A 25,100-nucleotide genomic window follows, 5' to 3' on the forward strand; every position below is an offset into this window, starting at 1 on the left:
AGCCCCGGACCCCCACCTGCCCAACTGTACACACCTATCCGCTCAGCCCAGGACCCCGCACACATCTACTCAGCCGCAGCCACCTGCTCCCCCCATGGTCCCCAGGCTCTGCCCGTCGCCCGCCTCTGTGTTTGCACGCACCGCGTCCTCAGCCAGGGGCGCCTCTGCAATTTTCTGTACTAGGGAAGCTCCCCTTCCCGGCTAGGACGCTGCTCTCACTCCTTTTCTCCGACTTCGCCATTCCCTGCCCTGGGCTTCCACATCGCTGTACGGAGGTAGTGCTACAACTTGTATCTCGAAACAACAATGGCTACCACTCACTGAGCCAAAATAGGGTTGCGTGCGCGGTCACAGTGCCGGCCGACTCAGCCGCGCCTGTCCCCTCGGGGCCACCGTCCTCTCCCCTGTCTTCCGGCTTGCCTTAAACGCCCACGCGTCCTTGCGAAAGCGGAGGGCGGGCTCAAGTCAAGCCCGCGGCGCCCATTGGCGGTGCAGGGCCGAGGGAGGTGGGGCGAGGCCTCCGCGTGACGTCAGGACGCCGCGGTCAGAACGTCGAAGCCCAAGGAAGACAAGAACCAGCCGGGTCGCGAGCAGTTCCGCGGCCGTGTCGCTGTCGTCTTGGGCCGCTGCTGACGAGTCCAGGGGGCGAACGGCTGAGGTGGGTATGGGGAGCGCCGGGCGGGCGGGCGGGGACGGTGTCTCCTTCCGGCCCTACGCCCAGCGGGTTCCGAGGCCTGGTGGACCGTCGCACCAACGGACGCCGCGCGCGAGCGACGACAGGGTGTGGCGGGCACGGGCAGCCACTGCGCCTGCGCGCCCTCGCGCCTGCGCCGTCGGCCGGGCTCCCCGCCCCCGCCCTCGGAATTCCTGGGCCCCGAGCGACCCCTTTCTCAACCCCCATTGACCTGGCGATTCCACCGGGAGGATGGCGTTGCCCCGGCGACGCGCGGCCCCGGCGCCACAGCCCCCGCAGCCCCCCGGAGCCGTGGTGCGAACGCGCGGCGCGGCCGGGTGGTGATTCTGGAGCGTGTCGCCGGCGTCCCGACGGGCTCTGCCTCCACCTGGCGCCTTTGCCTTCTCGGGGCCCGCGGGACGGCCAGGTGCCCCTCGCGTCCGGTGCCCGTGAGACCTGCCCGCCGTCCCCACGCGCTGTCCCTACTCGTCTCCTCCTGCTCCCTCCTTCCCGAGCTTGCTTGCCCGTCTCCGGCGGGGACTCGCCTCGGAGCCCACCCAGGTTTAGGCCCCCAGGACACCCCTCGCTTTCTCGCGTGCCCGACTCTCTGTGCCCCACTCGGAGTTTCTGGAAGGTGGTTTGGACGTTGTTAAGCATCTCCAGCTCTCCTCCTCCCAATCCCTCAGCCCATGGGGGTTGTTTCTAATAGCAGTCTCTTGAGAGCTTTCTGAGAACTCGTTTCTTCATTTCAGGGCTCCCCGTGGGCACTCGGGGCTTCTCCCCATTTCCCGGAGTAACTTACGGAAGCCCCTTTCCTCTCAGATTTGTTTTCCTCTGGAGTTGTCTCTAGATTCCCTCTTTACAGACTTTGCTCCTTAGAGCACCCTTCTTTCTGCTTCCTTCCAGGAGCTGTCTTTCCCTGTGGAATGTTTTCTAGCCCTTCCCTGAGGTCCCCCCACCCCATCCCGCCCTCTGCACCTTTCTTCTGTGCCAGGGCTTCCCTTTTCTCTTAGGGGTTTCAGGTCCTTCCGTTTCCCTTTGGGAAATTCCTTCAGCCTTCCCTGTTTTCAAATCCTTCATGTTCCACCCAGAGCACCGCAGGGAGGTGAAGATCTTCCCCTCACACAGAAGCCCTTTTATTCCACACCCAGAATTCTCTTCAGTGAGTCCCTATTTCACAAACTCTCCTTTTCTGCCTGGCTTCTCGTGAGCCCATCTCCTCCTCTTCCCCGCTTTGTGACTTTTTCTTGCTCCTTCTCGAGTCTCTTTAACACCTTCTTTTTCTCATAGACGGTGAGAAAGCAGTCTGGCTCCTGAGGTCCACCCCTTATGCCCCAAGGTCCAGATGGCGGCCAACGTGGGTGATCAACGTAGCACAGATTGGTTAGTGTGGCTGGAGGGACAGAGGCCGGAGGGGAGGGCAAGAGGAAGCAGGACCCAGTGTTGTCCTCTTCTGGGATGGGAGGTCCCATGGCGTGGGGGAAGTGCTGGGGCAGTTCTTGCCGGTGGAGTGTGGATGAGCTCCCCTTCTGGCCACAGGATAAAGGGAAGCATTTGGTTGTAATGGGGACAGTCAGGTCTTCACTTCTCTGAGCATTGTGTATTCACAGTACAGTGCTTATTTCTCAAAATCAGGATGATTCATTTTGTGAACTATGATTAAGGGGCAGTCTCCAACACTTAATACTCTTGTTTATCTGTTTGTTAATACGTTGTTTTTTCCAAAACAGTGTGATGATAGCCTGCTGGCTGGGAGGTGTCAGAACTGACTCATAAATCATTTAGACCTACTAGGCACTAGGTGCTACGTTAAATTCTTTGGATCCTGGTATTCTTTTCGTTTGGTATTTAACAACTGCTGTGTATCAGGCACCTGGAAAAGTGCCTTAGGTCTGTATGTCTAGTCGGATTTTCCCTCACAGGAAGGCGTGAGACAGAAAGCGGTCGTCAGCATTACAGATCAAAATATATTCTAGATTTAGACGTTTAGACTCTAGTAAGTAGTGTGAGGGAGTTTAGGATTCAGTCCCTGGTATGTGTCTGTCTGCATTTTACCCGTTGTATACAGGGAGAGAAAGACTGACTCGATGTCCCTTTTTTGCAGGTCTTCTCAGTACAGTATGGTGGCCGGGGCAGGCAGAGAGAACGGCATGGAGGCTCCTATGCATGAGAACCCGGAGTGGGAGAAGGCCCGCCAGGCTCTGGCCAGCATCAGCAAAGCAGGAGCCGCTGGCAGCTCCGCCAAGGCCAGCAGCAATGGGCCTGTGGCCAGTGCACAAGTGAGAAGGCACCCAGGACCTGAGTGCCCTGAGTGGGGGTTGCCAGGGAGGGAAGCACTTGGTGTTCTCTGGTATCACAAGGACAGAGTGCCCTGAAGATACTCTAGGAGCCTCGGCTAGGGGAGCAAGGTCTGTTTCCTTGAAGAGCCCAGGGCACCATGTGGTCCTTGTTCCTGGAAATCCAGCCTGAAGAGGGAGACGTGCCCCGGGTCCCTAAGGTGCCCCGAGTCCATGGGTAGTGGCTGTGGCTCTTTGGAAAGAGGTGGACCCAGTTGTGTTCGCAGGAATTAACCACATTTGGGGGCCGCAGGGTGTGTGGGCTCCTGCTAGCAGTGCTGATGGCACGTGTGCCTCTCTCCACAGTACGTGTCTCAGGCGGAGGCCTCAGCTCTGCAGCAGCAGCAGTACTACCAGTGGTACCAGCAGTACAACTACGCTTATCCTTACAGCTACTATTATCCCATGGTGAGTGCCCTGCCCAGCAGGGGCGGCAGGTGGCCAGCGGGATGGCGGCGTGGTGGCAGTGGGAGCCGGTGGGATGGTTTCCAGGGGCCAGGGGAGGGCTTGAAGACAGCAGTGACAGCTTCTGAAACACTTTCCACTAGCACGTTGCTCCCATGGTCAAGTTGAGAGCCCTTCCCAGATCCAGGTCCTGCCTTCTCTGCCTCTGGCCACTCCTCTCCCCATGCTGGGTCTGTCGCCTGCAACGTCCACCTGTTGCCCTGTCTCTCCGTGTCCTCCCCGTGCGGAGGGCTTCCCAGGTCATGCCTCCGGGAGCCCTCGTCTCTTAACTGGATTAGTTAGAGCAGTGTTTTGCCCCATCCTGCCCCACCCTGGCTCGCTTTCACAGTGTTTGCTGCTGGACACGCTGTGTTCTGTGTCTGCAACCGGGCATGTGTTTTGAGTGTAGATTTCATTAGAGCGTGGATTTTCGTATTTTATTTTTGGTTCTGTTGTGGTGGTTAGGAAAGTTGGTGCTCAGTAAATATTAAATAGAGGATGGAATCGTTAGAGGTTTCTGTTTCATTTTAGTTGTTTTTTTTTTTTTTTTTTTTTTAAGATTTTATTTATTTGACAGAGATAGAGACAGCCAGCGAGAGAGGGAACACAAGCAGGGGGAGTGGGAGAGGAAGAAGCAGGCTCATAGCAGAGGAGCCTGATGCGGGGCTCGATCCCATAATGCTGGGACCACGCCCTGAGCCGAAGGCAGACGCTTAACCGCTGTGCCACCCAGGCGCCCCTATTTTAGTTGTTTTTAACGTAAGAGGATTTGTTGCATCTGTGCAGTGGAGAGAAATAGGAAGGGGCCAGGGCGAAGCGGAGCATCACAGATTACATACGGCTCCTGAGCAGGCAGGAGAAGAGGGAGGGAATTGGGCCTCCACTGACCCTCGTTCCTGTGCCTTGGGCAGAGCATGTACCAGAGCTACGGTTCTCCCTCCCAGTATGGCATGGCCAGCTCGTACGGCTCCGCCACACCCCAGCAGCCATCGGCACCCCAGCACCAGGGGACTCTGAACCAGGTAACGCCTCCACCTAGCTTAGTGGCGTGTTCAAGAAGGGGAATGTAGTTTTTGTGAGCGAGTGAGCAGTGGGGACGCCTGCATTTTTTAAGCTGCCCACTCCCCGCCTTCTCTCCTGCCAAGCAACTCCTGATCTAATAATGAGGAGGGCAAAGCATAGTTTTTGAAACCAGGATGGGTTTAGGACTTGGGCAAGGCGTGGGGGCTCGGTGTTAGGGTGACGGTGGGAGCAGTGTGCAGCGTGGCAGCCTGTCTTCTGAGTTTTCCTGCAGCACGTGCACACATAAGTGCACAGTCACACACACAGTCTGGCCTTGCACTTAGCGTGCAGTGCGGAGGAGTGTGGAGCTGGTGCAGGGGAGGTGGATAGACCTGGGCTGGGATCCCAGCTCCCCCTCTAGTGGTATCATTACAAGTCATGTAATTTCTTTGCATCTCAGCCAGTCCTGTCAGTTGGGAAGGATAATCACTTCACAGGGGCGCTGAGAATGTGTATAATCACGTGTGGGTCTTGATCGGTACGCGGGCTGTGCTCAGGCAGCAACCCCCAGATGGGTGCGCTGTCGGGGCGGTGCTCGCTAGGAGGTGGTTGGCAGGGTTTAAATGCCCACTGCTGCCCGTCAGTGGCTGGGGGCCATGGGAGAGCAGCTCAGAGTCTGAGCCGGAGTCCTCTCAGCTGTGAAGAGTGTGGGCACTAACGCTCCATTCCTCAGGGAGTCGCTCTGAGCGCCCTGGGCAATGAGATGGGGGAGGGTCACAGCACAGGCTTGGGAGCTAAGGGATGCCGTGAGTGTGAGGACAGTGTGAGAGCCAGCACAGGGAGCTCTGCTCCTGCCCTCAGCACCCGCTTCCTCCACCAGCCCCCAGTCCCTGGCATGGAAGAAAGCATGTCCTACCAGGCCCCCCCTCAGCAGCTGCCGGCAGCCCAGCCCCCTCAGCCCTCCAACCCCCCGCATGGGGCTCATACTCTGAACAGCGGCCCCCAGCCTGGAACAGCCCCAGCCACACAGCACAGCCAGGCAGGGCCTGCCTCGGGCCAGGCCTACGGGCCACACACCTACTCTGAGCCTGCCAAGCCCAAGAAGGGCCAGCAGCTGTGGAACCGGATGAAGCGTAAGTTGGCGGTAGATGTAAGTTGGCGGTAGACTTCGGAAGGAGAGAGGCCTTGGGGGCTGGGCCTTACAGAGCCAAGCCTTGGGCGCTTCTGGGCGGGGTCATCCCCAGGCTTTGGGTGCACCTGCCCTGGAGCCCCTCTCTGGAGTTTGGCGTCTCCCATTCCTGGGTATGGGGCAGCCTGAGGTGGGCCGGGGTAAGGTCTAACCCCAGCTTTTGTGGCTCTCACAGCAGCCCCTGGGACTGGCGGTCTCAAGTTCAACATTCAGAAACGGCCCTTTGCTGTCACCAGCCAGAGCTTTAGCTCCACGTCAGAGGCCCAGCACAGCAGTTTCGGCCCCCAGCCCAACCCTGAGAAAGCCCAGAACCACAGGTGATGGCCATCCCCTTGCTCTTGTCCCAGTCTCCTTGCCTCTGCAGTCTGTCTGCACCCTGAGCCTCAGCCTGCTCTTCTAGAATGGGGAGGGGTCCCTCCCTCAGGGTTGCTGTGAGCATGGAACGAGAGGGGATTTAAAAGAAGACGCTTGAATTGTGTCTGGTGTGTGTCCGCTCCGTGAGCAGTAGCGTTGACTGTCTTTGCTGCCCGGCTGAGTCCCACATCTGCCCTTCCCCAGGGGGAGCCTGTCCGGGAAGCCCGACGATTGGCCCCAGGACATGAAGGAGTATGTGGAGCGCTGCTTCACTGCCTGCGAGTCGGAGGAGGACAAGGACCGGACGGAGAAGCTGCTCAAGGAGCTGCTGCAGGCCCGGCTGCAGGACGGTTCGGCCTACACCATTGACTGGAGCCGGGAGCCCCTGCCAGGGTTAGTCCAGGCCAGGGATGGGGCGGAGGGCGATTCTGGGTGCTGAAGTGGAGACCTGCAGATTTATGTACCTGAAGCCCCGAGAATGAGCAGGAAAGTTGGATCCCAGGGGTGGAAGGCCAGGAAGGTAGAGCTGAGGTCCAGGTGCTGCCTGGGGGTGCAGTCCTGGGCGGGGTGGGGGCCCTGAAGGCTGGCGAGTGCGTGGTACTCAGCCGCGAGGAGCACTCTCTAGACAGAGAAAACCTTGGGTCTGCCTCCCATTTTTGCAGTGCATTAGCTGAGTCGCCTGGGTAAGTTCCTTTCGTGCCTGAGGCGTGTGTTCCTGGGGCGGCCGGCAGATGTTGGGGATGGTGGGGGCGCTGGGTTGGTGATGCCCTGCCCTGCTATATCCTCAGGCTGACTCGGGAGCCTGTGGCTGAGAGCCCCAAGAAGAAGCGGTGGGAGGCCCCTAGCAGCCTTCATCCTCCCAGGGGGGCAGGCTCAGCGACAAGGGGCGGGGGTGCCCAGTCCCAGCGAGGGACACCAGGGGCTGGGGGTGCTGGCCGAGCCCGGGGCAGCAGCTTCGCCAAGTTTGGCAACCGCAATGTCTTCATGAAGGACAACAGCTCTTCCTCCAGCACGGACTCCCGCTCCCGTTCCTCCTCCCGGTCCCCCACCCGCCACTTCCGCCGCAGGTGCGAGGACTGGGGGGGTGGGGGTGGGGCGTGGAGGGTGGGCTTGGGGGGAGGAGCCACTTCAGGCCTTACTTTCCTGCTTTTTCTGTGTAGTGACTCCCACTCGGATTCAGACAGTTCTTACTCAGGGAATGAGTGTCACCCTGTGGGTCGCAGGAACCCACCCCCTAAGGGCCGAGGAGGTCGGGGAGCCCACATGGATCGGGGCCGAGGCAGGGCGCAGCGTGGGAAGAGGTGAGACTCCGGGCAGGTGGCCAGGGGGGTGGGACTAAGGTCGGGGTTCTTGAGGCGTAGCAGGAGGGCAGCCTGTGATGTCTGCCTTGTTCACCCCGACCTCCCTTTCCAGGCATGATCTTGCTCCCACCAAGCGCAGCCGCAAAAAGATGGCCGCGCTGGAGTGCGAGGACCCTGAGCGTGAGCTGAAGAAGCAGAAGCGGGCGGCCCGCTTCCAGCACGGACATTCCCGCCGCCTGCGCCTCGAGCCCCTGGTGCTGCAGATGGGCAGCCTGGAGAGCAGTGGTGCTGACCCAGACTGGCAGGAACTTCAGATCGTGGGCACCTGCCCTGACATCACCAAGCACTACCTGCGTCTCACCTGCGCCCCCGACCCATCTACTGTGCGCCCTGTGGCAGTAAGTGGCTGGGAAGGGCAGGTCCTTCCTGCGGGCCGGGTGCTAGCGCTAGGCCGTGGTCCCCGCGCAGGAAGGACGGCAGAGGCAGCACCCAAGGCTGTGGTGTGGTGGCTGGGCCTGCAGCTGCGCCGGGACTTTGGGGCCTGGGAGCTCTCAGAGAGGTGACTTGAAGACGGAACTTGTGTTTTGGAGAGGAGCTGTGGGTCACGTGGCCTCGTCGGCAGACTTGCTGGGCTCTGAGCCTCTGGCTCCTAAGGAAGTGGCCCCTTCCCAGGCCAGCTTTCCTGAGACGGGAGCAGTCAGGCCCTTGTGTCCTCGGCTGAGGACACGCAGCAGCGGCGTGTTTCATGTTCCATCCCTGGGGCACACTGACGTGGGCAGCTGAGGTCAGGAGCAGTAACTCGCCAAACACGTTGGGTTCTTTTTAAAGTTGGTAGTGAGTTGTTAAACGAGTCTGATGTCGCAACCTTCATTCTAGAGCACTGAGTTGGTGGAAGCCTAGTGGGTTTTAGTTATGGCTTTGCTCGCGCTGCTGAAATCTCACTGAGCCCTAATTCGGTTCCCTTCTCAGGTTTTGAAAAAGTCTCTGTGCATGGTCAAGTCCCACTGGAAAGAGAAGCAAGACTATGCCTTTGCCTGCGAGCAGATGAAGTCAATACGGCAGGACCTGACGGTGAGGGGGGTGCTGGGACGGCCTGCGTGGGCAGTCCTGCCCTGCGGTGGCCTCACTGCTCTCTTGCCGTTCCAGGTGCAAGGTGTGCGAACAGAGTTCACGGTGGAGGTGTACGAGACGCACGCCCGCATCGCCTTGGAGAAGGTGAGGGGGGTGCTGAGCCCTTTCGGGTTCTTCCTGGGCTCCCTGTCCTGGCCTCATGGTCTTTCTCTCCCTTTGTGCCCGGGCTCCAGGGCGACCACGAGGAGTTCAACCAGTGCCAGACGCAGCTCAAGTCGCTGTACGCCGAGAACCTGCCAGGCAACGTGGGCGAGTTCACTGCCTACCGCATCCTCTACTATATCTTCACCAAGAACTCAGGAGGTGAGAAGCGCTGCCTGCAGGACGGGGAGGCCCCAGGCCCCCAGGGTTGGGCGCTGCTGATGCTCTTTTGCTCGGGCCGCAGACATCACCACGGAGCTGGCGTACCTGACTCGGGAACTGAAGGCAGACCCTTGTGTGGCTCACGCCTTGGCACTAAGGGCAGCCTGGGCTCTGGGCAACTACCACCGCTTCTTCCGGCTCTACTGTCACGCACCCTGCATGTCTGGGTACCTGGTGGACAAGTTTGCAGACCGGGAGCGCAGAGCTGCCCTCAAGGCGATGATCAAAACGTATGTGAAGCTGGGTTCTCCCCCGCGCCTCTGCTCTGCTGGCCCTGCCTCCACCACCCCCCCTGCCCCCGCACACTCCTGGGCTGTCAGGCCTCCAGCTCCTATGTCCTGGCTGGTCCTGGCTCCCCATCTCTTCTTTCTACCTGTATCCTGCTCCCCAGCCCCTCCCTTCCCACAGTTGGCCCTCTGTCTCCCAGGCCCGCCTCTGCATCTCGTTTCTTCCCCATTGTGTCTCGCTGCTCCAGGGTTCCCTCTCTACCCCTGAGTCTGTCTCTCTCCTGCTCACGTCACCCTGGACCCTGGTTTGTTTTCTTGCTCTGGGCTCTTGGTTTCCTCACTCCGAGGTCTCTGTTCACCTTTCAAGACTCTCCTGACACTGAGCTCCCACTCAGTAGAGACAAACTAGAAAAGATGGCCGTGCTCTTGGTAGCTTCTGATCTAATGGGACCAAGACCCCATTCCGACTTGAGCTCCTTCAAGAGGGCAGGAAATATGTAGGGAGCCAGGTGTGATGCGGGGGTTAGCCAGATCAGGGACTGTAGGTAAAAAGAGCAAGCTCTCTCTACATTAGCTGTCGCCTGTGCCGTGCGCGCGCTGTGTGTGTGGCTGTGTGTGTGCGTGTGCGCGTGCGTGGTAGGGAACCTGCAGTTCTCTGTCAGGGTCGTGAGATGCTCCTGGGTGACACAGTGATGTCAGGTGACCTCTCGTTGGCACATGGAGGCGCTGCTGCTGGTGTCTAGCGGGTGGAGGCCAGGGGTGCTGCTCGGCCTCCTGCAGTGCCTGGTTCGCCCCGCAGCAGAATCACCTGGCCCCAGCGTCAGTCTTGCCGCGGTAGAGAACCCTCAGCCAGAGGTAGCAGGCCCAGGGGGCCACATCACTTAGCTTAGGAGCCACATTCCTGTGGCTGTGGAACTGGGGAGGGACCATCACCCTGAAGTTAGGAGACACACACTCCAGGATCCAGTTTGGGTCCAGAAGATTTAAGGCAGAGGTTGAGCCTGGGCAGGGGCCACAGAAGTAGACAAGGACGTGGGACAGAAACGTGAAGGTGGCAGGGTACACAGGACGTGGTCACCTTCAGGAGTGATGGGGAGGTGGTATGTGTACAGGCCCTGCAGGCTGTCCCTGAGTCTGCGCTCTGTAGCAGGACGGCGGCTCCCAGGCTGTTGCAGGGGCCCGTCACTGTCTGGTTACTTATACGTGCTGGGTGTGGGTTGGGGCCACAGCTGTGAAGGTACCTTGTAGGAGGGGCCTTGGCCTATCACTGGCCACATGCTCTCATCCCCCCCCCTTAGCAGATATGTCCCTCCCTCCCAGAGCCCCCAGAACCAGGTCCCTGCAGGGTGGCCATGAGGCCAGCTCAGTTGTGGGGAGAAATAGGCTCTCTTGTGCCCCCATGGATATCCAGAGCTGTGGTGTGGCATGGACTCGAGGCAGGACTGGTTCATGTCCTTCGTGCTGTGTCCTCCCTGTGTGATGCTGGCCAGGCAGCTCTGCTTTTGGGGCTACAGTTCCCTCAGCGTTTGTTTCTAAAGGGTAGGGTGACGCAGTTTCTGGGAGAGAATTCAGTGAGTTAACATCTATTTTCCGGCACACGCCAAGTCTTGTTAGCAACTGCAAGTGATTGTTGCCAGCGTGTAATACGCGTTGGCTGACCCTGTGCCTGGAATTCCCGAGGCACTTTGACCCAGGCAGGGGAAACCGCCAGGGCGGGTCCCCCAGAGTAGCTGTCAGACCTGCCAACCCATGCCCATGCCCATGCCCTCGGGTCACTCCCTCTGCCTGGCCCCCTGCCCTTGGGCCACAGTGGGCCCTCTTCTGAGGGACTGCTCAGGCCCTTGAGCAGTGGAGGAGCCAGCTGGGCCCTTTCCTCCTGTCCCCTCTCCTTGGTCCCCCTGTACAGGTAAGTGAGGGTGAAGGGGGGCACAGCCGGGGCGGGGCCACAAACCCCACCCCGGGCCCCCCCAAGCCCCTGGAGGTGGGGAGGCTGGGTGGGGAGGGGTGAGAGGTCAGCAGGTAACGTGCTGAGGAGACCCTTTGGGTGCCCAAAGGGGGGGCACCCACTCCCTGCTCGTGGGGCCCTCCCCTGCCCACTGCCCACCTCATCACATTCTCCTCTTGTCTCCGTAGCTTCCGCCCTGCGCTGCCAGTCTCCTACCTGCAGGCCGAGCTGGCCTTCGAGGGCGAGGCCGCCTGCCGGGCCTTCCTAGAGCCCCTGGGCCTGGCATACACGGGCCCGGACAACGCCAGCATCGACTGCCGCCTCAGCCTGGCGCAGCTGTCAGCCTTCTGAGCACCAGCGCGGATGGGGGCGGGGTGGGGGCAGGGCTGTGGCCCCCCAGCGCCGCCTTTGCCGATTTTGTTTTTGAGCCATGGACTTGGGTTGTAAATTAATTCGTGGGGAGTGGGCTCCAGGAAGAGCCACCATCCCTGTCCCCGTTTTCCCACCGGGGAGTCTGTACAGAGATTTTTCTACATTTTTATTTTTTGCCTCAGAGGGATGGGATTGGGGGAGGAGGGGGTGGGACAGCGGGGGACTGGGGGTGTGGTCTGTGGGCTTCTCTGTGTCCCCCTGGCACCTCCACTAATGCTGTCTCAGTGTTTTTTCTCTCTCTCTCTCGAGCTTGTACTCCGGTACCGACCTGGCACCCTGGCCCATCCCATGCCGGGGGGGCCAGAAGAAGACAGGCCGCTCCGCCCGTGCCCGCCCGCGGCGGGGCCACCAGCACAGCAGCCCGCCGCCTGCCACCTGCCCGCCTCATCACAGACTCTTGTTGCCCAGCCCTCCGGGGCCTCAGTGTTCGGGGCTAGGGGAGCTGTGTAGAGACTGTGCCCCGCCCTCAGCCCCCCATGCCAGAAATGCCGACGCCAAGCCACCACCACGTCCACGCCGACACTCCGCACTGAGGACTCCGGAGGCCATCGCGGGACCTCGGCCGGGCCGCCTCGTCTACAGTTGTATTAAGTTGTCTCCGTGTCCCTCCTCCCTCCACCCCAGTGTTTCTTCTGGTTTTTTTTTCCTTCCCTCCCTCCCTCCTCCTGCTCCCCACCCTTCTTTGGTTCAGCACAGGTAAAACGGTTACCCTCCCTCCCTCCCTGCCTTCATGGATCACCAGCTCACGTCATGTTTCCTTCTCTTTTCTTTTTGTGTGTGTTTATTTAAGTTATTTTTCTTCCTCCCCTTTTTCTTTTTGGCCCTCCCCCTCTTCTGCCATGTAACTGGAGGATGTGCGATGAGTTTGCAAACAGCTGGACTGTCAGGCTGCTTTTTTTCCAGATGTTCCTCCTCTGCCTCCCCTCCCTTCCCTCTTCCCTCCCTTCTCCTTCCTTCATTCTTTCCTTGGATCACTGAGCATCATTTGGAAGCTTGAGAGAAACCAAAATTAAAGAGAGAGAGAGAGAGCACTTTGTCCCTTCCTGCTTGGACTGGATCTTCCCAGGTTCTCTGGGGTGGAGGGTGGTCTCCTGCAGAGGTCTGAGGGGACCATCATCCCAGGGGCAGCTCAGCCAGGGGCTGGTAGGTGTCTCCTGCCCTGCCTATGCGGCACAGCCAGACTGCCCCTAGGGGCTGGCTTCCCAGTTCCTGCCTTGGGCTGAACCCAGGCTGGGGGAGGCAGACTTGAGAACCGTGGGGCACCTTGGCTAGGGTGAGGTGGGGGTGTAGCCCACCTAGGGGCTGTACTACTCTGAGTCCCTCGGCTTTCAGCCTCTGTCCCAGCACTCGGGCCATACCTTCCATGGAAGGGGAGGGTGGGGCACAGAGCACATGCTGCCCCAGGAGAAGCAAGCTCCCAAAGCTCAGCTGCGGGGGTGCCTGAAGGCCTGGGGCCAAGAGCGCGCGTCTTAGTGCACCGACTGCAGCGGCTACCTCCCCAGGGCCTGTCAGCCTCAGGAGGGCTAGCGTCAGGTGTAGGGCCCCCGCGGGTACCACGAATGCAGCGCACGAGGGTGCGGCTCGAACCAGCTCTTCCTGGGCCTTGGCCACCCCCGCCTGCAGCCCGGGATCAGTCACCATGAGAGCCACAAAATGCGTGGGGCGGGGCTGGCGAGGCGCCGTGGCCCTGGCTCTAGCGGCCTCTCCGCCTTCCGAGGGCCAGGCGCCAGGACCCCACTCTGCTTCCGTCTCAGGAAAACCTCCTGTGGGGGACTGTCCCGGGGCTGCCTGTGCCGCTCCACTCTGAGGCTCCGAGGTCCTGCCCGCGGCGGCCAGCTTCGGCACCCTTTCCAGCTCTGTCCACGGGGAAGCCTGGCCTCCGGCCCTGCGCCGCTCCCTGGCTTCCAGCCTAGTGCAGTCGGGCGCTCGGGGTTCTGTGCTGGTGTCTTCGGGAGCCGCAGCTACCCCTTCGTGCGCGCCCCCGCCGCCACGGGCGTCCTCATCGTCGTGCGCGCCCCCGCCGCCATGCGCTTCGTCTTCGCCAACGGACGCTTCCTCGCCGCCAAGGGCCTCCTCGCGGTGCGCGCCCCCGCCACCATGCTCGTCCTCGCCGCCATGGGCCTCTTCGCCGTGCGCGTCCTCACCGTCGTGCGCGCCCCCGCCGGCGAGCGCGTCCAGGATGGTGGGCCCGCGGCCCGCCGCTGAGCCCGAGCCGAAGACGAGGTCGGTGCGCGAGGCGCGGTCCCACACGATGCGGCCGCGGAAGCGGAAGTAGCGCACCCGGTGCTGCGGCACGGCCAGGACGCCAGGCCCGAGCGCCGCCAGCGGCTCGTCCCAGCAGAAGGCAACGAAGGGCTCCTCGCGCACGCCCAGGAAGCGGTCGGCATAGCCCACCGAGAAGTCGGCCGGGTCGAGGCGCGGGTCCCAGCGGATGCGCTGGATGACGGCCGCGGCCGTGCGCAGCGGCGGCTTCTTGGCCCCGGCCTCGGCCTCGGCCCCGCGGCTAGGCGGCGCCGGCGCCCCCGGGTGGGGCTGGCGGCAGCGGGCGCCGAAGCGGCAGCGGCCCTCCAGGAAGAAGCGACAGGCCGGCGGAGGCGCGGGCTCGGCTGCGGGGGCAGCCGCCATGGGAACGGGGTGCGGTAGGGGCCCCGCCGGGACGTCACCGGCCACGCCCGGTCCCCGCCGCCCAGGGAACCGCGCACGCGCGCTCGCGGGGCCTCCGATCCCGGGCCTGGCGGGCGGTGCTCTGCGGACCGTGTCCTCAGGGAGCCTGACGCCGCCTGCGCGGCCCGGGATGCTCGTGTGGCCCTCCACCGGTCCAAAGGGCCTACAGGCTGGGCACCGCCCGCAGGGTCACCGCCTCCCTCAGTGCTCTTGGGGAACCGGACCCACCACCCCCACCCGCGGCCTCGGTCCACCAGGTTTAATGGTGCGACCACGCCCTCTCCAGGCCCTTAGGGCGCCTGGCCCCGCCCTCGGCTAAGCTCTGCGCGTGCAGCCCCGCCTCCTCTAAGTTCTTAAGGAGGCTGGCTCCGCCCTCACCTAGGGATGTGTACGGGAGGCCCCGCCTTCTGGATTCCGCCCCTCGCCTGAAGATTTGCACGTGCTGCCCCGCTCTTCCGCCCCCTGTGGGTAGTGCCCTCGGCACGATACCTGTACCCTAGCAGGCTCAGACTAAGTAGCCCAGACTTGGGACGCCGCTGCCCCCCTTGGGCCGACACATGTTTCCGAGGCGGGGTGTCTCTTCTCCACCGGGACCTTGCCTCTTCCCAGCCACATTCCTGCGCTGCCGCTCACAGGGTAAAGGGCAGCTCGCCCCGAGGGGTTCACTGGAGACGTCAGGCTCCCGGAGCCACTGTTCTCGGCCCCCGGGAGTGAATCAAGCCAGTCGCCTGGAGCGAGACAGGCCGGGTCGCCGGGAGCGAGACAGGCTGAGTTCCCGGGAGCGAGTTAGATGGACCCCGGGATCGAGTCAGGTGGACCCCGTTAGCGAGTCAGGCCGGGCCTCCTGGAGCGAGTCAGATGGCTCCCGGGATCGAATCAGTTGGACCCCGGGAGCGAGTCAGGCCGGGCCCTGGGCCAGGTCTGGCAGGCCAGGCGCTCTGTCAAAACTGATGAATGAATGAGGCTGTCGGAGCTGCCACGTTGGGACACCGCCCCTCAAAGGGGCTCCGTCTAACCACGCCCCCCTCAGTTACCGGCCACATCCCACTTCTCCAGGCCAACCATCCGACCTCGGCCTTGGTTCAGTCTCTGAGGGGAGCGGTGCTACAGGTGACACACCTGGCCCTTAAAGGCGCCGGGACCCCATCACCGACCCCCTTGCCGCTCCCCGCCCCCCGTCTTCCCTTCCCACGTGCAAAGTGAAGAGACAGAACTCGCGGCAGAGACCTTAGGCGTTTATGTATAAAGTAGGATGCTGGCCGGTGAACGCATCCGGAACAGGGGTGCCTACAGGCCGATGACGTCGTCCAGCTCGAGGTCCGCATTGGGGCGGCAGTGGGCCCTGGGGCGCTGTGCCCCGGAGCTGGAGTCCAAGTCGGGCTTGGCGGCAGCGGCCCCCGGGCGCTCCGCGTCCATGACGCCCAGCACCGCGTCCAGCATGGAGGGGCCCAAATCCAGGTGGAAGGACAGCAGCGGGTCGGCGGGCGCGGGCGCGCGGAGTGCAGGCGGCGGGGGGTTGCGGCACGGCGGGCGGCGGCGCCGAGCGCGGGGCCCCGGCGGGCGGCGCCCGGGGCTCGGGGGGCGGCCCGCCGCCGTGACGGCTCAGGAACGAAGTGTCCCCGAAGGCGTCGCCGCCGCGCCCCACGTGCAGCGTGTGCCGGAAGTCGCCGAGTGGCGCGGAGATGGACAGGGCGCCGCGCTCAGGCCGCTTCTTGGGCTGCGCGGGGCCCAGCTGCTTCAGCACCGGCATCTGCGGGGAGTAGGGGAGATGGGTCAGGGCAGCCTCCGCCGGAGGGAGCGACCCGGCCCGCATCCCCACCCTGGGCCTAGGCAGGGGTTCAGAGGATGCTCTCCCAACTTTGTCCAGCAAGTGCCCCAGGCACAGTGCCTAAGGCCCACCACACTTCTAGAAGCCTAAGAAAATGTTACAATGTTTTAACTTATTTTAAAATCTGTGGATGATATCTGTCTTTACACCAACACAGTTATAAACTATAAATAATTAAAATATGTATGCATGAAAGCTTTGCCTAGGGCACCAAAAAGTCATAACGCAGGTCTGCCTAAAAACTCAAATTCAGGTGCAGGGTGGGCCTGGGAATCCGTATACTTGCACAGCAGTTTATAATTCGAGTTATTTGATTTTGAAAGAGACAATATAATGTCTTACATTTTTGCAAATTTCTCTAAAAATAGCAAGAATGGCATAAATTTGAAACTGGCAGTTTGTACACCATAAACTCGGTGCTCTCTTGACTCTTCGCTGCCCTGGATTCTACGGTAAATACGGTAAATTGCCAACCTTTGCCTATATCCTGGAACCTGGCTGTTTTTATGGAACTTCTGGGAAGGACTTTGATGACTTTGTACTTCTGTTTTAACAGTCACTGTTATCATAATAATAGTAAAAAAATGTTTGCCTCGAAGCCCCACCCTTTGCCAGCTGTATGACTGGGATAAATTATGTGATTTCTCTATGTCTGTTTCCTCTCTGTAAAATGGATAAAATAACACTACCTTCCTTGCAGGGCACATAGAAAATCTCAGTTAAAGAAAACTATGTAAGAGTGCCAGCTAATTAGCAGTGCCAGTGCTGGGGCGGGGGGAGGATGTGTCCTCAAACACCTGTAGAACAAGACCAAGATCTGGTAAAATCCTATGAAGAAGTCAAAACACCCAGCACTATCCCTTCAGTGAGTAGCACCCTGGGAACCTCACTGGTAATGCAGAGAAAAATTAAAGTGAAGAGGATTTAACGTAGGTAGTTGGATGTGTTCTGAGGATCGCCCTGTACCCTATCCCAACACACACACACCCACACCCACACCCCCACACACAAACACACCCACACACAAACACACACAAACACACACACAAACACACCCACCCCCACACACCCCCACCCCCACACACAAACACACCCACCCACAAACACACCCACCCACACACACACACAACCACCCCCCCACCCCCCCACACACAAACACATACCCACAAACACACCCCCCACACACAAACACCCACACACAAACACACACACACACACACACACACACACACACACACACACTTTACATTTATTTCTCTGGGAAAACCAGTCTTGATTCACCACCTCTGTAGTGTTTCTCAAACTTCTCTGACCTCAGCCTACATGAATAAACATATTTTAACTGCAACGTGACATGCAATCACCTCTCCTCCCCACCTCCCCTAAGGGAAACAAACATTTCATGAAACAAGACTTACAACATGCTAGGCACTCAGATAGTCTCAATTCTAATCTATTTTATTTATTTTTTAATGCTTACCTCTACTCATGAATAAATCTCAATCCACAGTTTGAACTTAAAAAACAAAAACAAAAAAACCCTCTCCCCGTGCTAGCAGTGTCTGGCCTTACTCAGCCAAATGCCTAGGTTTCCATCTGGCTGTGTGTGTGTGTGTGTGTGTGTGTGTGGCTTTGGGCAAGCTGCTTAACCCTTTTGACCTCATTTCCTCTTCTCAAAAATGGAACATAGGAAGATAGGATGTTCCTATACCACTTCACAGTCTCTTTGCAAGAGGGGTGGGATGTTGCCAGTGAAGTCTTGGCAGTACCCAGGACACAGCAAAAGTTCAATAAAATGCTCGGCGGCCACCTGAGATCATTCTCCCATGTCCCAGAGAAGGACACACTCAGAGAAGGTATGTGACTTGCCCAGGGTCACAAAGCCAGCTCTGTGGGACTCCAGAACCCAGACTTACCACTTCCACTGCCTGTTGCCTCTTGAACTGACCCCTCCCTGGACAGCTCTCCGCCACTGGCTCTTCCCCTGCCCATGCCCTAGTTTGTCCCTCATCCCAACCTTCTATTGCCCTACCAGGCAACGCCACTGCCATTTCCAGTGCCTGGCCAAACACACCTGCCACTTCCTTTCTGTGGGACCCTGAACTCACTTCCTCAACCTTAAACCTCAGTTTAGTCCACTGAAAAACAGAAGTCGGCGTGCCTGTTTGCTAGGGGTCCTTGTGAAGTATATTCACGATGCTGATGTGCTATTTCCTAAGCACGTGTCCTGGGCCAGGTAGGGGACCTAAGTGCGTTACTCAAATATACAAACTCAGTCCTCAGAACAACTCAGTGAGTTGTACAGAGGTGGTGGCTGAGGCACAGAGAGGTGGAGTAAGTTGTCCTGGGTCACACAGCAACAAATGTTGGGGGCTGGATTTGGAAACCAGGCAGAGGCTGAGCCTGATGAGAGCCTAAAGATGACCTCCTATTGTTCACAGCCCCCCTTGGACAGGGTGGGAGGGTGTGCGTCCCCATGGAAACAAGGTTTGGATATGTTATAAAGGCCAGGGATTTCCTCCACCCCCGACCATGTTTGTTTGCGTTTCTTTCCTTTTTTCCATTCCAGACAAAATAATGAGCTAGAAATCGTTTCTGAGTGCGGCCTCTTGCTAGCTGCGAGGGCCTCGGGCAAGTCACTCCACTTCTCGGAGCCTGGAACCTCAGGGTCCTCTTAACTAGAAGGTACTCTAACCTCCCTCTAGCAGAGCTGGGCACTTGATGCAATGAGGTCATGCTAGGAAAAAACTCCGTCAGCCGGCCAGGGCTCCTACAGAGGGGCTGTTGTTTGTGACAAACGCGAAAGAGGCAGAGCGTGCAGGAGCGAGGGTGGGACCCCGAGGGGCCCCGGCCCCGCGACTCGCGACTCGGCGGAGCCGCCCTGCTCCCGCCCTCCTCCGCCCCAGCAGGCCCGCCGCCCCAGCTGCTGGAGTGGAGGGCACAGCTGGTTCACCTCTGTCCTCTTCGGCCCCAGCCCCGCCAAGACGGAAATCACCGCCCGCTCCACACCCGGCCCGACCGGTTCCCGGCTCTGGGGGAGGCGGCGAGCCGGGCGGGGCGGGCCCGGGAGTGGGAGACCCCCGGCCCGTGGGCTCGCCGCGCTTCCTCGGGCCACGTGGCTGCCGCCCCGACTTGAGCGCCCGCGGTCCCTTTGCCTGCGTGTCCCGCGTCCCTCCCCGGATCTGACCCGGGACCCCGGGGGCCCGGCTCCCCGCTGCCCTTACCTCTTGGTGCTCGCTAAGCGGGGCAGGCGCGCTCTCAGGCTCAGGCTGGGGGACCCCCCTCTCCTTGGTTCGGAGCCCGCCTCCGCGGCCCAGGCCCGCGCCTTCTTCCTTCTTCCTCCAGGCGGTTCTCACCTGGCAAAGGAAGTGTCCTGCGGAACCTGGAAGGGGGGTCCAGGACCCAGGCGTCCGGGTCCGCAGTGCCGCCTCCTCAGGACCCCTCCTCTCTCAGGTCCCAGGAGTCCTGCCTCCTACCTTTCTTACTCCTCAGACCCAGGAGTCAGAGGTCCCAAGCCCCCCTCTCTCAGGCCCTGCGGTCCAGGCCTCAGACCCAGGAGTCCGAGCCCCACCCCTGGCAGGCCCTGGCACCAGGTCCCTTCTTTACCTGCACCGGGGACCGAAGTGTCAGCCCCTCTCGGGGGCCATGGTAGGAACCCAAACGGGCCGCGGAGTCACCGTCCAGGCCAGCTCAGCCCGTCTGGGGCAGAGAGGGTTAAGGCACAGGCCCCTCCCAGCCTTCCTTATCCCCCAAAAGTTTGCCTCTAGGATTTAAAGGACTCGGAAGCAGCGGTGGAGAAGCTGAGGCCTCCGGGCAGAGTGTGGGGGCGGGACGAGGCCTGGACTGGGTGTGCACAGAGGACACGCAGGAGGGGTGGGGGATGGCCAGGGCGCGCCCCCCAGCCCGGCCCCTCCCCCTGCCCAGCTTGGAATTTCCTGAAGCTGGGGCAGTCTGGCTGTTTAGAAGGGTAATTTCTTCCAGATTGCCGCAGTTGGAGGAGAGACAGAGTGTGTGTGTGTAGAGGGAGGACAGGAGAGAGGAAGGGAGAGGGAGGGAGAGAGACAAAGAGAGACAGAGGGAGTGGAAGAGAGAGAACGAAACAGACACGGTCCCTGAGTTCGCGGGAGGGTGGAGCTAGTCTCCGGGGGCAGCTCTGACCCCCGCTTTGGAGAGTTTCCTGATGAACGTCCCTGCCTGGAGCTTGTGCCTTTTGGTGACAAGAAGAGTCTCGGATTTGAGTGTTGGGAAGATCCGTCCCAGGCCGGTGTGAAGGAGGGCCTTCCCGTTGAAGGAGAGCAGAGTGCCCAGGGCGGAGGCTGGTTGGGGGAGAGGTGTGGAGATAGAGGCCCAGGGTGGAGGCTGGTCCGGTGGTGAGCTGGGGCTGGGGCTGCAGAAGAGAGTCTGTTCCACGGATCAGAAGGAGCGGCAGCTTGAACGAAATCTACAAGAAGTGGCAGGTTACAGGGCAGAGGGAAGAAGGAAGAGAGGTCAGAGCAGGCTGGAGGCCAGGTGGAGCGGAGGGCACTAAGGTCTCCATAAAGTGGACTTCCTTTTGCCTGGAGAGATCAGCTCAAAAGCCACTGGAGACTGTGGAGTACTGAACCAGGCAGGGTGTGGACAGGATAGCAGGGTCAGATCCAGGTACTACAAAGTTCCCTCTGGGATTCACGAGGGGGATGGACGGACCGCAGCAGGCTGTGATTCAAATCCAGAGCAAAATTTAGACCCGGGCGGGGGTGGGGGGGGGTGGGGGAGGGGGGTTACACAAAACTCAGTAACTAAGATAAGTGATATATTTAAATACAGATTTTTATTAAATATTTTTACAGATGTTAAAGTCACATCACATAAAAGGAACTATTTAAAAGCGGTGTTTGGTACATTCCCAGGGTTGTGCCACCACCACCTCTGTCTTGCTCCAAAACATTTGCATTCCCCACCCCCGCACAGAGGAAACCCCTTACTCATCAGCAGTTCCTCCCTATCTCCCCTCCCCCTGCTCCTGACAGCCACCAATCTGCTTTCCATCTCTGTGGGTTTGCTTGTTCCCCATGTTTCATATACAGGGAATCCTAGGTACGGGGCCTTCTGTGCGTGGCTTCTCTCACAGAGTGGGATGTCCTCAAGGGTCACCCACATCACAGCATGGGGCGGCGTTGAATATTTTTCAAGGCTGAATAATATTCCATGGCATGGATAGACCACATTTTGTTTAGGGTGAATAAGATTTTAATGCAATATTTTAAGGATGGATGCAGGAAAAATCCATAATGAACAAAAAAAAATCAAAAACTTCAAATAAACGGGGTGCCTGGGTGGCTGAGTCATTAAGCATCTGCCGTCGGCTCAGGTCATGATCCCAGGGTCCTGGGATCGAGCCGCACATCAGGTTCCCTCCTCAATGGGGAGTCTGCTTCTCCCTCTCCCTCTGTGCTCTCTGTCTCTCAAATAAAATAAATAAAAAAATCTTAACCCCCCCCCCAAACTTCAAATAAAGACAGGATCAGGGTTATGATAAGCTTTATTGGATCCTGGGGCTCAAAGGAAAAATCAGTCACACTGATGACATCTTCATCTAAAACGTTGATATTTTGTTCATCATGGATGTGTGATTGATTCTTTTGTTGCATTTATTTATTTATTTGTTGTGTCACATTGTTGTCAATCTTGGTTACTGACTCTTTGATGTTGCCTTATTTTTTTTATTTTTTATTTTTTTTGGCATCACCCTCCTCCTGGCCCTGGCCAGGAGGCTGGGAGGCTGGGTGCAGGGGCCACAAGGATGGAGAAGGTACAACCAAAAGGGATCCGGATAGGCTTACTTGGACTTAAGAACCAAGACAGACAGGATTTGCAGGAGAGAGAGGAGCCAAGGATGAGAGGATTGGTTTTCTGTCGCTGGTGTAAGGGATCTCCACAACCTGTGTGGTTGACAGCCACCCACATTTTTTTTTTTTTAAGATTTTTATTTATTTATGTGACAGCGAGAGAGGGAACACAGCAGGGGGAGTGGGAGAGGAAGAAGCAGGCTCACAGCGGAGGAGCCCGATGTGGGACTCGATCCCGGCACGCCGGGATCACGCCCTGAGGCGAAGGCAGACGCTTTAACGACTGCACCACCCAGGCGCCCCTGCCACCAACATTTTTATTCCACAGTTTCTGTAAGTCGGAGTCTGGGTGGGACCTTAGGTCTGCCAGGGCTGAAATCAAGATGCCAGCAGGGCTGTGCCCCTTACTTGGAATAATCCTCTTCCAAGCTCATTGGAGCCATTGGCTGAATTCATTTCCTCATGGGAGTAGCCCTGAGGTCTCCGGCTCCTGCCAGCTGGGGGCTGGTGTCTGGAAGCTGCCTGCGTCTTTCTGGTACTTTCCATGCAGCTCCCCTCTGCTGGCGGTGAGTCGGATCCCTCTGAGGCTTCAAATCTCTCTGATTTCCCGTTCTGCTCATCTCTCTCCTGCCTCTAGCCAGAGAAAGTCCTCTGCTTTCACGGGCTCATGTGATTAGATTGGGCCCACCTGGATAACACAGGTGTATTGATCAGGGTTCTCCAGGGAACCAGAACATATCCTACGTGTATATACATACACACACGTCTTAAGATATGTGTATTAAGATATATAACTAGGATATCTATATAGTTAAGATATATAAAATATTAATTGTTACCGATTACCAGGTAATACATATCCCTAATCACACATATATGATTTATTGTAAGGAATTGGATTTTGCGCTTGTAGGGGCTGGCTAGCCACAAGTCCGCAGGGCAGAGTGGAAACCCTATTGGGCAGGAGCAGATGTTGCTGTCTTGAAGAATTTCTTCTCCAGAGAAACCTTTGCTTTACTCAACTGATTGGATGAGGCCCACCCATGCTCTCAAGGGTAATCTCCTTTAGTTAGAGTCAAGGGATTGCAGGTGTCAACCACGTCTACCAAATGCTTCCACAGCAACACCTGGGTTAGTGTTTGAGTGCATAACCAGGCACCGTGGCCAGGCCACGTGGACACAATAAGATTCACCATCACACCAGGATAATCTTTTTTTTTTTTTTAAAGATTTTATTTATTTATCCGACAGAGATAGAGACAGCCAGCGAGAGAGGGAACACAAGCAGGGGGAGTGGGAGAGGAAGAAGCAGGCTCCCATTGGAGGAGCCTGACCTGGGGCTCGATCCCAGAACTCCGGGATCACGCCCTGAGCCGAAGGCAGACGCCCAATGACTGAGCCACCCAGGCGCCCCCACGATAATCTTTTTTAAGATCTGTAAGATACTTGAATTGTATCTGCAAAGTCCCTTTGCTATGTGATCAACATATTCATATGTTTCAGGCATTCATGCCTGGACATCTTTAGAGGTGCATTCTGTCTACCCCAACAACCCTCAGAGAGCAGGTCTTGGGGGATGGTGGGGCCAACACCAAAGCGGAGAACTTGGGGTCGGGGGGAGCAGGCCAGTGAGACAGGCTGGGGCTTATACCCAGGAAAGTGGGAAGCATGGCTGGCTCTGTGGGCAACTGACCTGCACAGCCCCTTGGGGCCCCATGCTCAGAAGGGCTCTGCACTTGGTTTAATGATTTACTGTGACCCTCTTGAAATTATTAATAATTTTGAACAAGGGACCCCACATTTTTACTTTGCACCCCACCAATTGCATAGACGGTTCTGGACTGAAATGCAGGAAGAGCAGAGGCTTGGGACAAAGCCTCTGAGAAGGGTAACATTGGAGGGATAGCAAGAAGGAAAGGAACTTGGCAGGTCCTGGGCAGCAGCCAGAGAAGGAAGGGGAGAGAGATGGGCTCCAGAAGCTCAGGGAGGTTGCACAGTCCCTCCCCGCAGTTTCAAAAGCAGGTCAACAATGATAACAAGATGCACTGGATTCAGTAACAACCCAGAGACAGCTGTGGCCTGGGTGAGTTGTAAGGGGCTGGCACCGGAAGCCAGATTGGGGCGGGTGGGGGAGGCAGGAGAGAGGAGGTGAAGACCCCGGGAGTCTGGCAGTGACAGGAAGGAAGAAGGAGAGATAGGGTATCTGGAGGGAGAGGTAAGGGTCAGAGAAAGAGTGTTGCTTCTTTGCTTGGTTTGGATACATTTGGTACTATTTTGTTGTTGTTTTTTTTTTAGTGTCATTTTTAGTTACATGAACAATACATGAATACACCCTGTTTGTAAAGAACGAGAGAGAAATAAACTTTGACTAGTAAGGTTTGGACAACCTCTCCCAATACAATCTCCATCTCATGTATCCCCTGAAATTAGTATGGGGTGTTTGCCTCCCAAATGGGCCGGGTCCTTGCAAACACACAGACGGGCATTTCCCATCTCTGTGCTGTTGCCATTTGGGGCCAGATCATTCTTTGCCATGGGTGGGCTCCCCTGTGCATTTGGGGTGTTCAGCTGCATCCCTGCCCTCCACCCACGGGTTGCTGGTAGCTCCCCCCACCCCCAGTGTGGTCAACTAACAACGTTTCTCTATTTCCCTGGTGGGGGGACATTGCCCCCTGTTGAGAACTGCTGACCTAGATGGCGGTCCAAGAAAACATTTTAGATGCACAAATGAACTCCTACTGGATGATTTTGACCTACCACTTTTTTCTTTCCCACTTAGCAGTTTCTTTTGGGAATCATTCATCGTTACTGCATACAGATTTTATTTTAGTTTATGTTTTTAGGTAATCTCTACGTCCAACATGAGGCTCAAATTCACGACCCCAAGATCAAGAGTTACATGCTCGGGGCGCCTGGGTGGTGCAGTTGTTAAGCATCTGCCTTCGGCTCAGGGCGTGATCCCGGCGTTCCGGGATCGAGCCCCACATCAGGCTCCTCTGCTGGGAGCCTGCTTCTTTCTCTCCCACTCCCCCTGCTGTGTTCCTTCTCTCACTGGCTGTCTCTCTGTCAAATAAATAAATAAAATCTTTAAAAAAAAAAAAAAAGAGTTACATACTCTACCGACTGAGCCAGCCAGGAGCCCCTACATACAGGTTTTTTTTTTTTAATTAATTTTTTAAAATCTTAGATAACAGCTGCTACAGCTAATAACGTGTGCAGGTGGGATTTGAACTCAGGCAGGCTGACCCTGACAGAGAAGGAGCAATGCAAGATCCAGGAGAAGGTATGCTCTATGATGGAGAGAGCCCCCCGGAGCAAGGAAGACAGGGATCTGTCCGACAGGACTTTCTGGAATGATGAGAATGTCCTATTATCTGCATTGT

General features: G+C 58.2%; 3 protein-coding genes across 4 annotated transcripts; 1 reads left to right on the forward strand and 2 right to left on the reverse strand.

Moving 5' to 3' along the window:
- The first annotated feature begins 518 nt into the window (after window positions 1-518).
- On the forward strand, window positions 519-12,425 carry LENG8 (leukocyte receptor cluster member 8). 2 transcript variants are annotated; one of them, XM_045789326.2, is made up of 16 exons: window positions 519-658; window positions 1,964-2,056; window positions 2,778-2,952; window positions 3,316-3,417; window positions 4,365-4,475; window positions 5,336-5,588; window positions 5,820-5,961; window positions 6,203-6,391; window positions 6,787-7,065; window positions 7,159-7,299; window positions 7,412-7,697; window positions 8,269-8,370; window positions 8,446-8,514; window positions 8,604-8,733; window positions 8,816-9,023; window positions 11,154-12,425. In XM_045789326.2, the coding sequence occupies exons 2-16, from the start codon at window positions 2,019-2,021 to the stop codon at window positions 11,314-11,316; spliced, it is 2,388 nt and encodes a 795-aa protein (XP_045645282.1). In that variant the 5' UTR covers window positions 519-658; window positions 1,964-2,018; the 3' UTR covers window positions 11,317-12,425. The 2 variants fall into 2 exon arrangements, with proteins under 2 accessions (XP_045645282.1, XP_045645280.1); XM_045789324.2 differs by lacking the exon at window positions 11,154-12,425 and having other exon boundaries at window positions 8,816-9,428.
- Window positions 12,206-14,303, reverse strand: LENG9 (leukocyte receptor cluster member 9). The gene has a single exon (XM_045789341.2). The coding sequence runs from the start codon at window positions 14,020-14,022 to the stop codon at window positions 12,511-12,513; it is 1,512 nt and encodes a 503-aa protein (XP_045645297.2). The 5' UTR covers window positions 14,023-14,303; the 3' UTR covers window positions 12,206-12,510.
- A 979-nt stretch (window positions 14,304-15,282) lies between these two features.
- Window positions 15,283-20,266, reverse strand: CDC42EP5 (CDC42 effector protein 5). Its single transcript, XM_045789383.2, is given in 4 exon segments — window positions 15,283-15,558; window positions 15,560-15,811; window positions 19,114-19,245; window positions 19,496-20,266. Coding segments are annotated over 2 exon segments (462 nt in total). The 5' UTR covers window positions 19,114-19,245; window positions 19,496-20,266; the 3' UTR covers window positions 15,283-15,348.
- Window positions 20,267-25,100: the final 4,834 nt, after the last annotated feature.

This window comes from Ursus americanus, chromosome 21 (assembly GCF_024610735.1).
Source record: "Ursus americanus isolate L20-20 chromosome 21, mUrsAme1.1.p, whole genome shotgun sequence".
Taxonomy (NCBI): domain Eukaryota; kingdom Metazoa; phylum Chordata; class Mammalia; order Carnivora; family Ursidae; genus Ursus; species Ursus americanus.

Coding starts and splice junctions, on each gene's coding strand:
- LENG9 (XM_045789341.2), bottom strand. CDS start 14,022: ATGGCGGCTGCCCCCGCAGCCGAGCCCGCGCCTCCGCCGGCCTGTCGC.
- LENG8 (XM_045789324.2), top strand. CDS start 2,019: ATGGCGGCCAACGTGGGTGATCAACGTAGCACAGATTG. Junction 2,057..2,777: donor GATCAACGTAGCACAGATTG/GTTAGTGTGGCT, acceptor CCTTTTTTGCAG/GTCTTCTCAGTACAGTATGG. Junction 7,698..8,268: donor CTACTGTGCGCCCTGTGGCA/GTAAGTGGCTGG, acceptor TTCCCTTCTCAG/GTTTTGAAAAAGTCTCTGTG.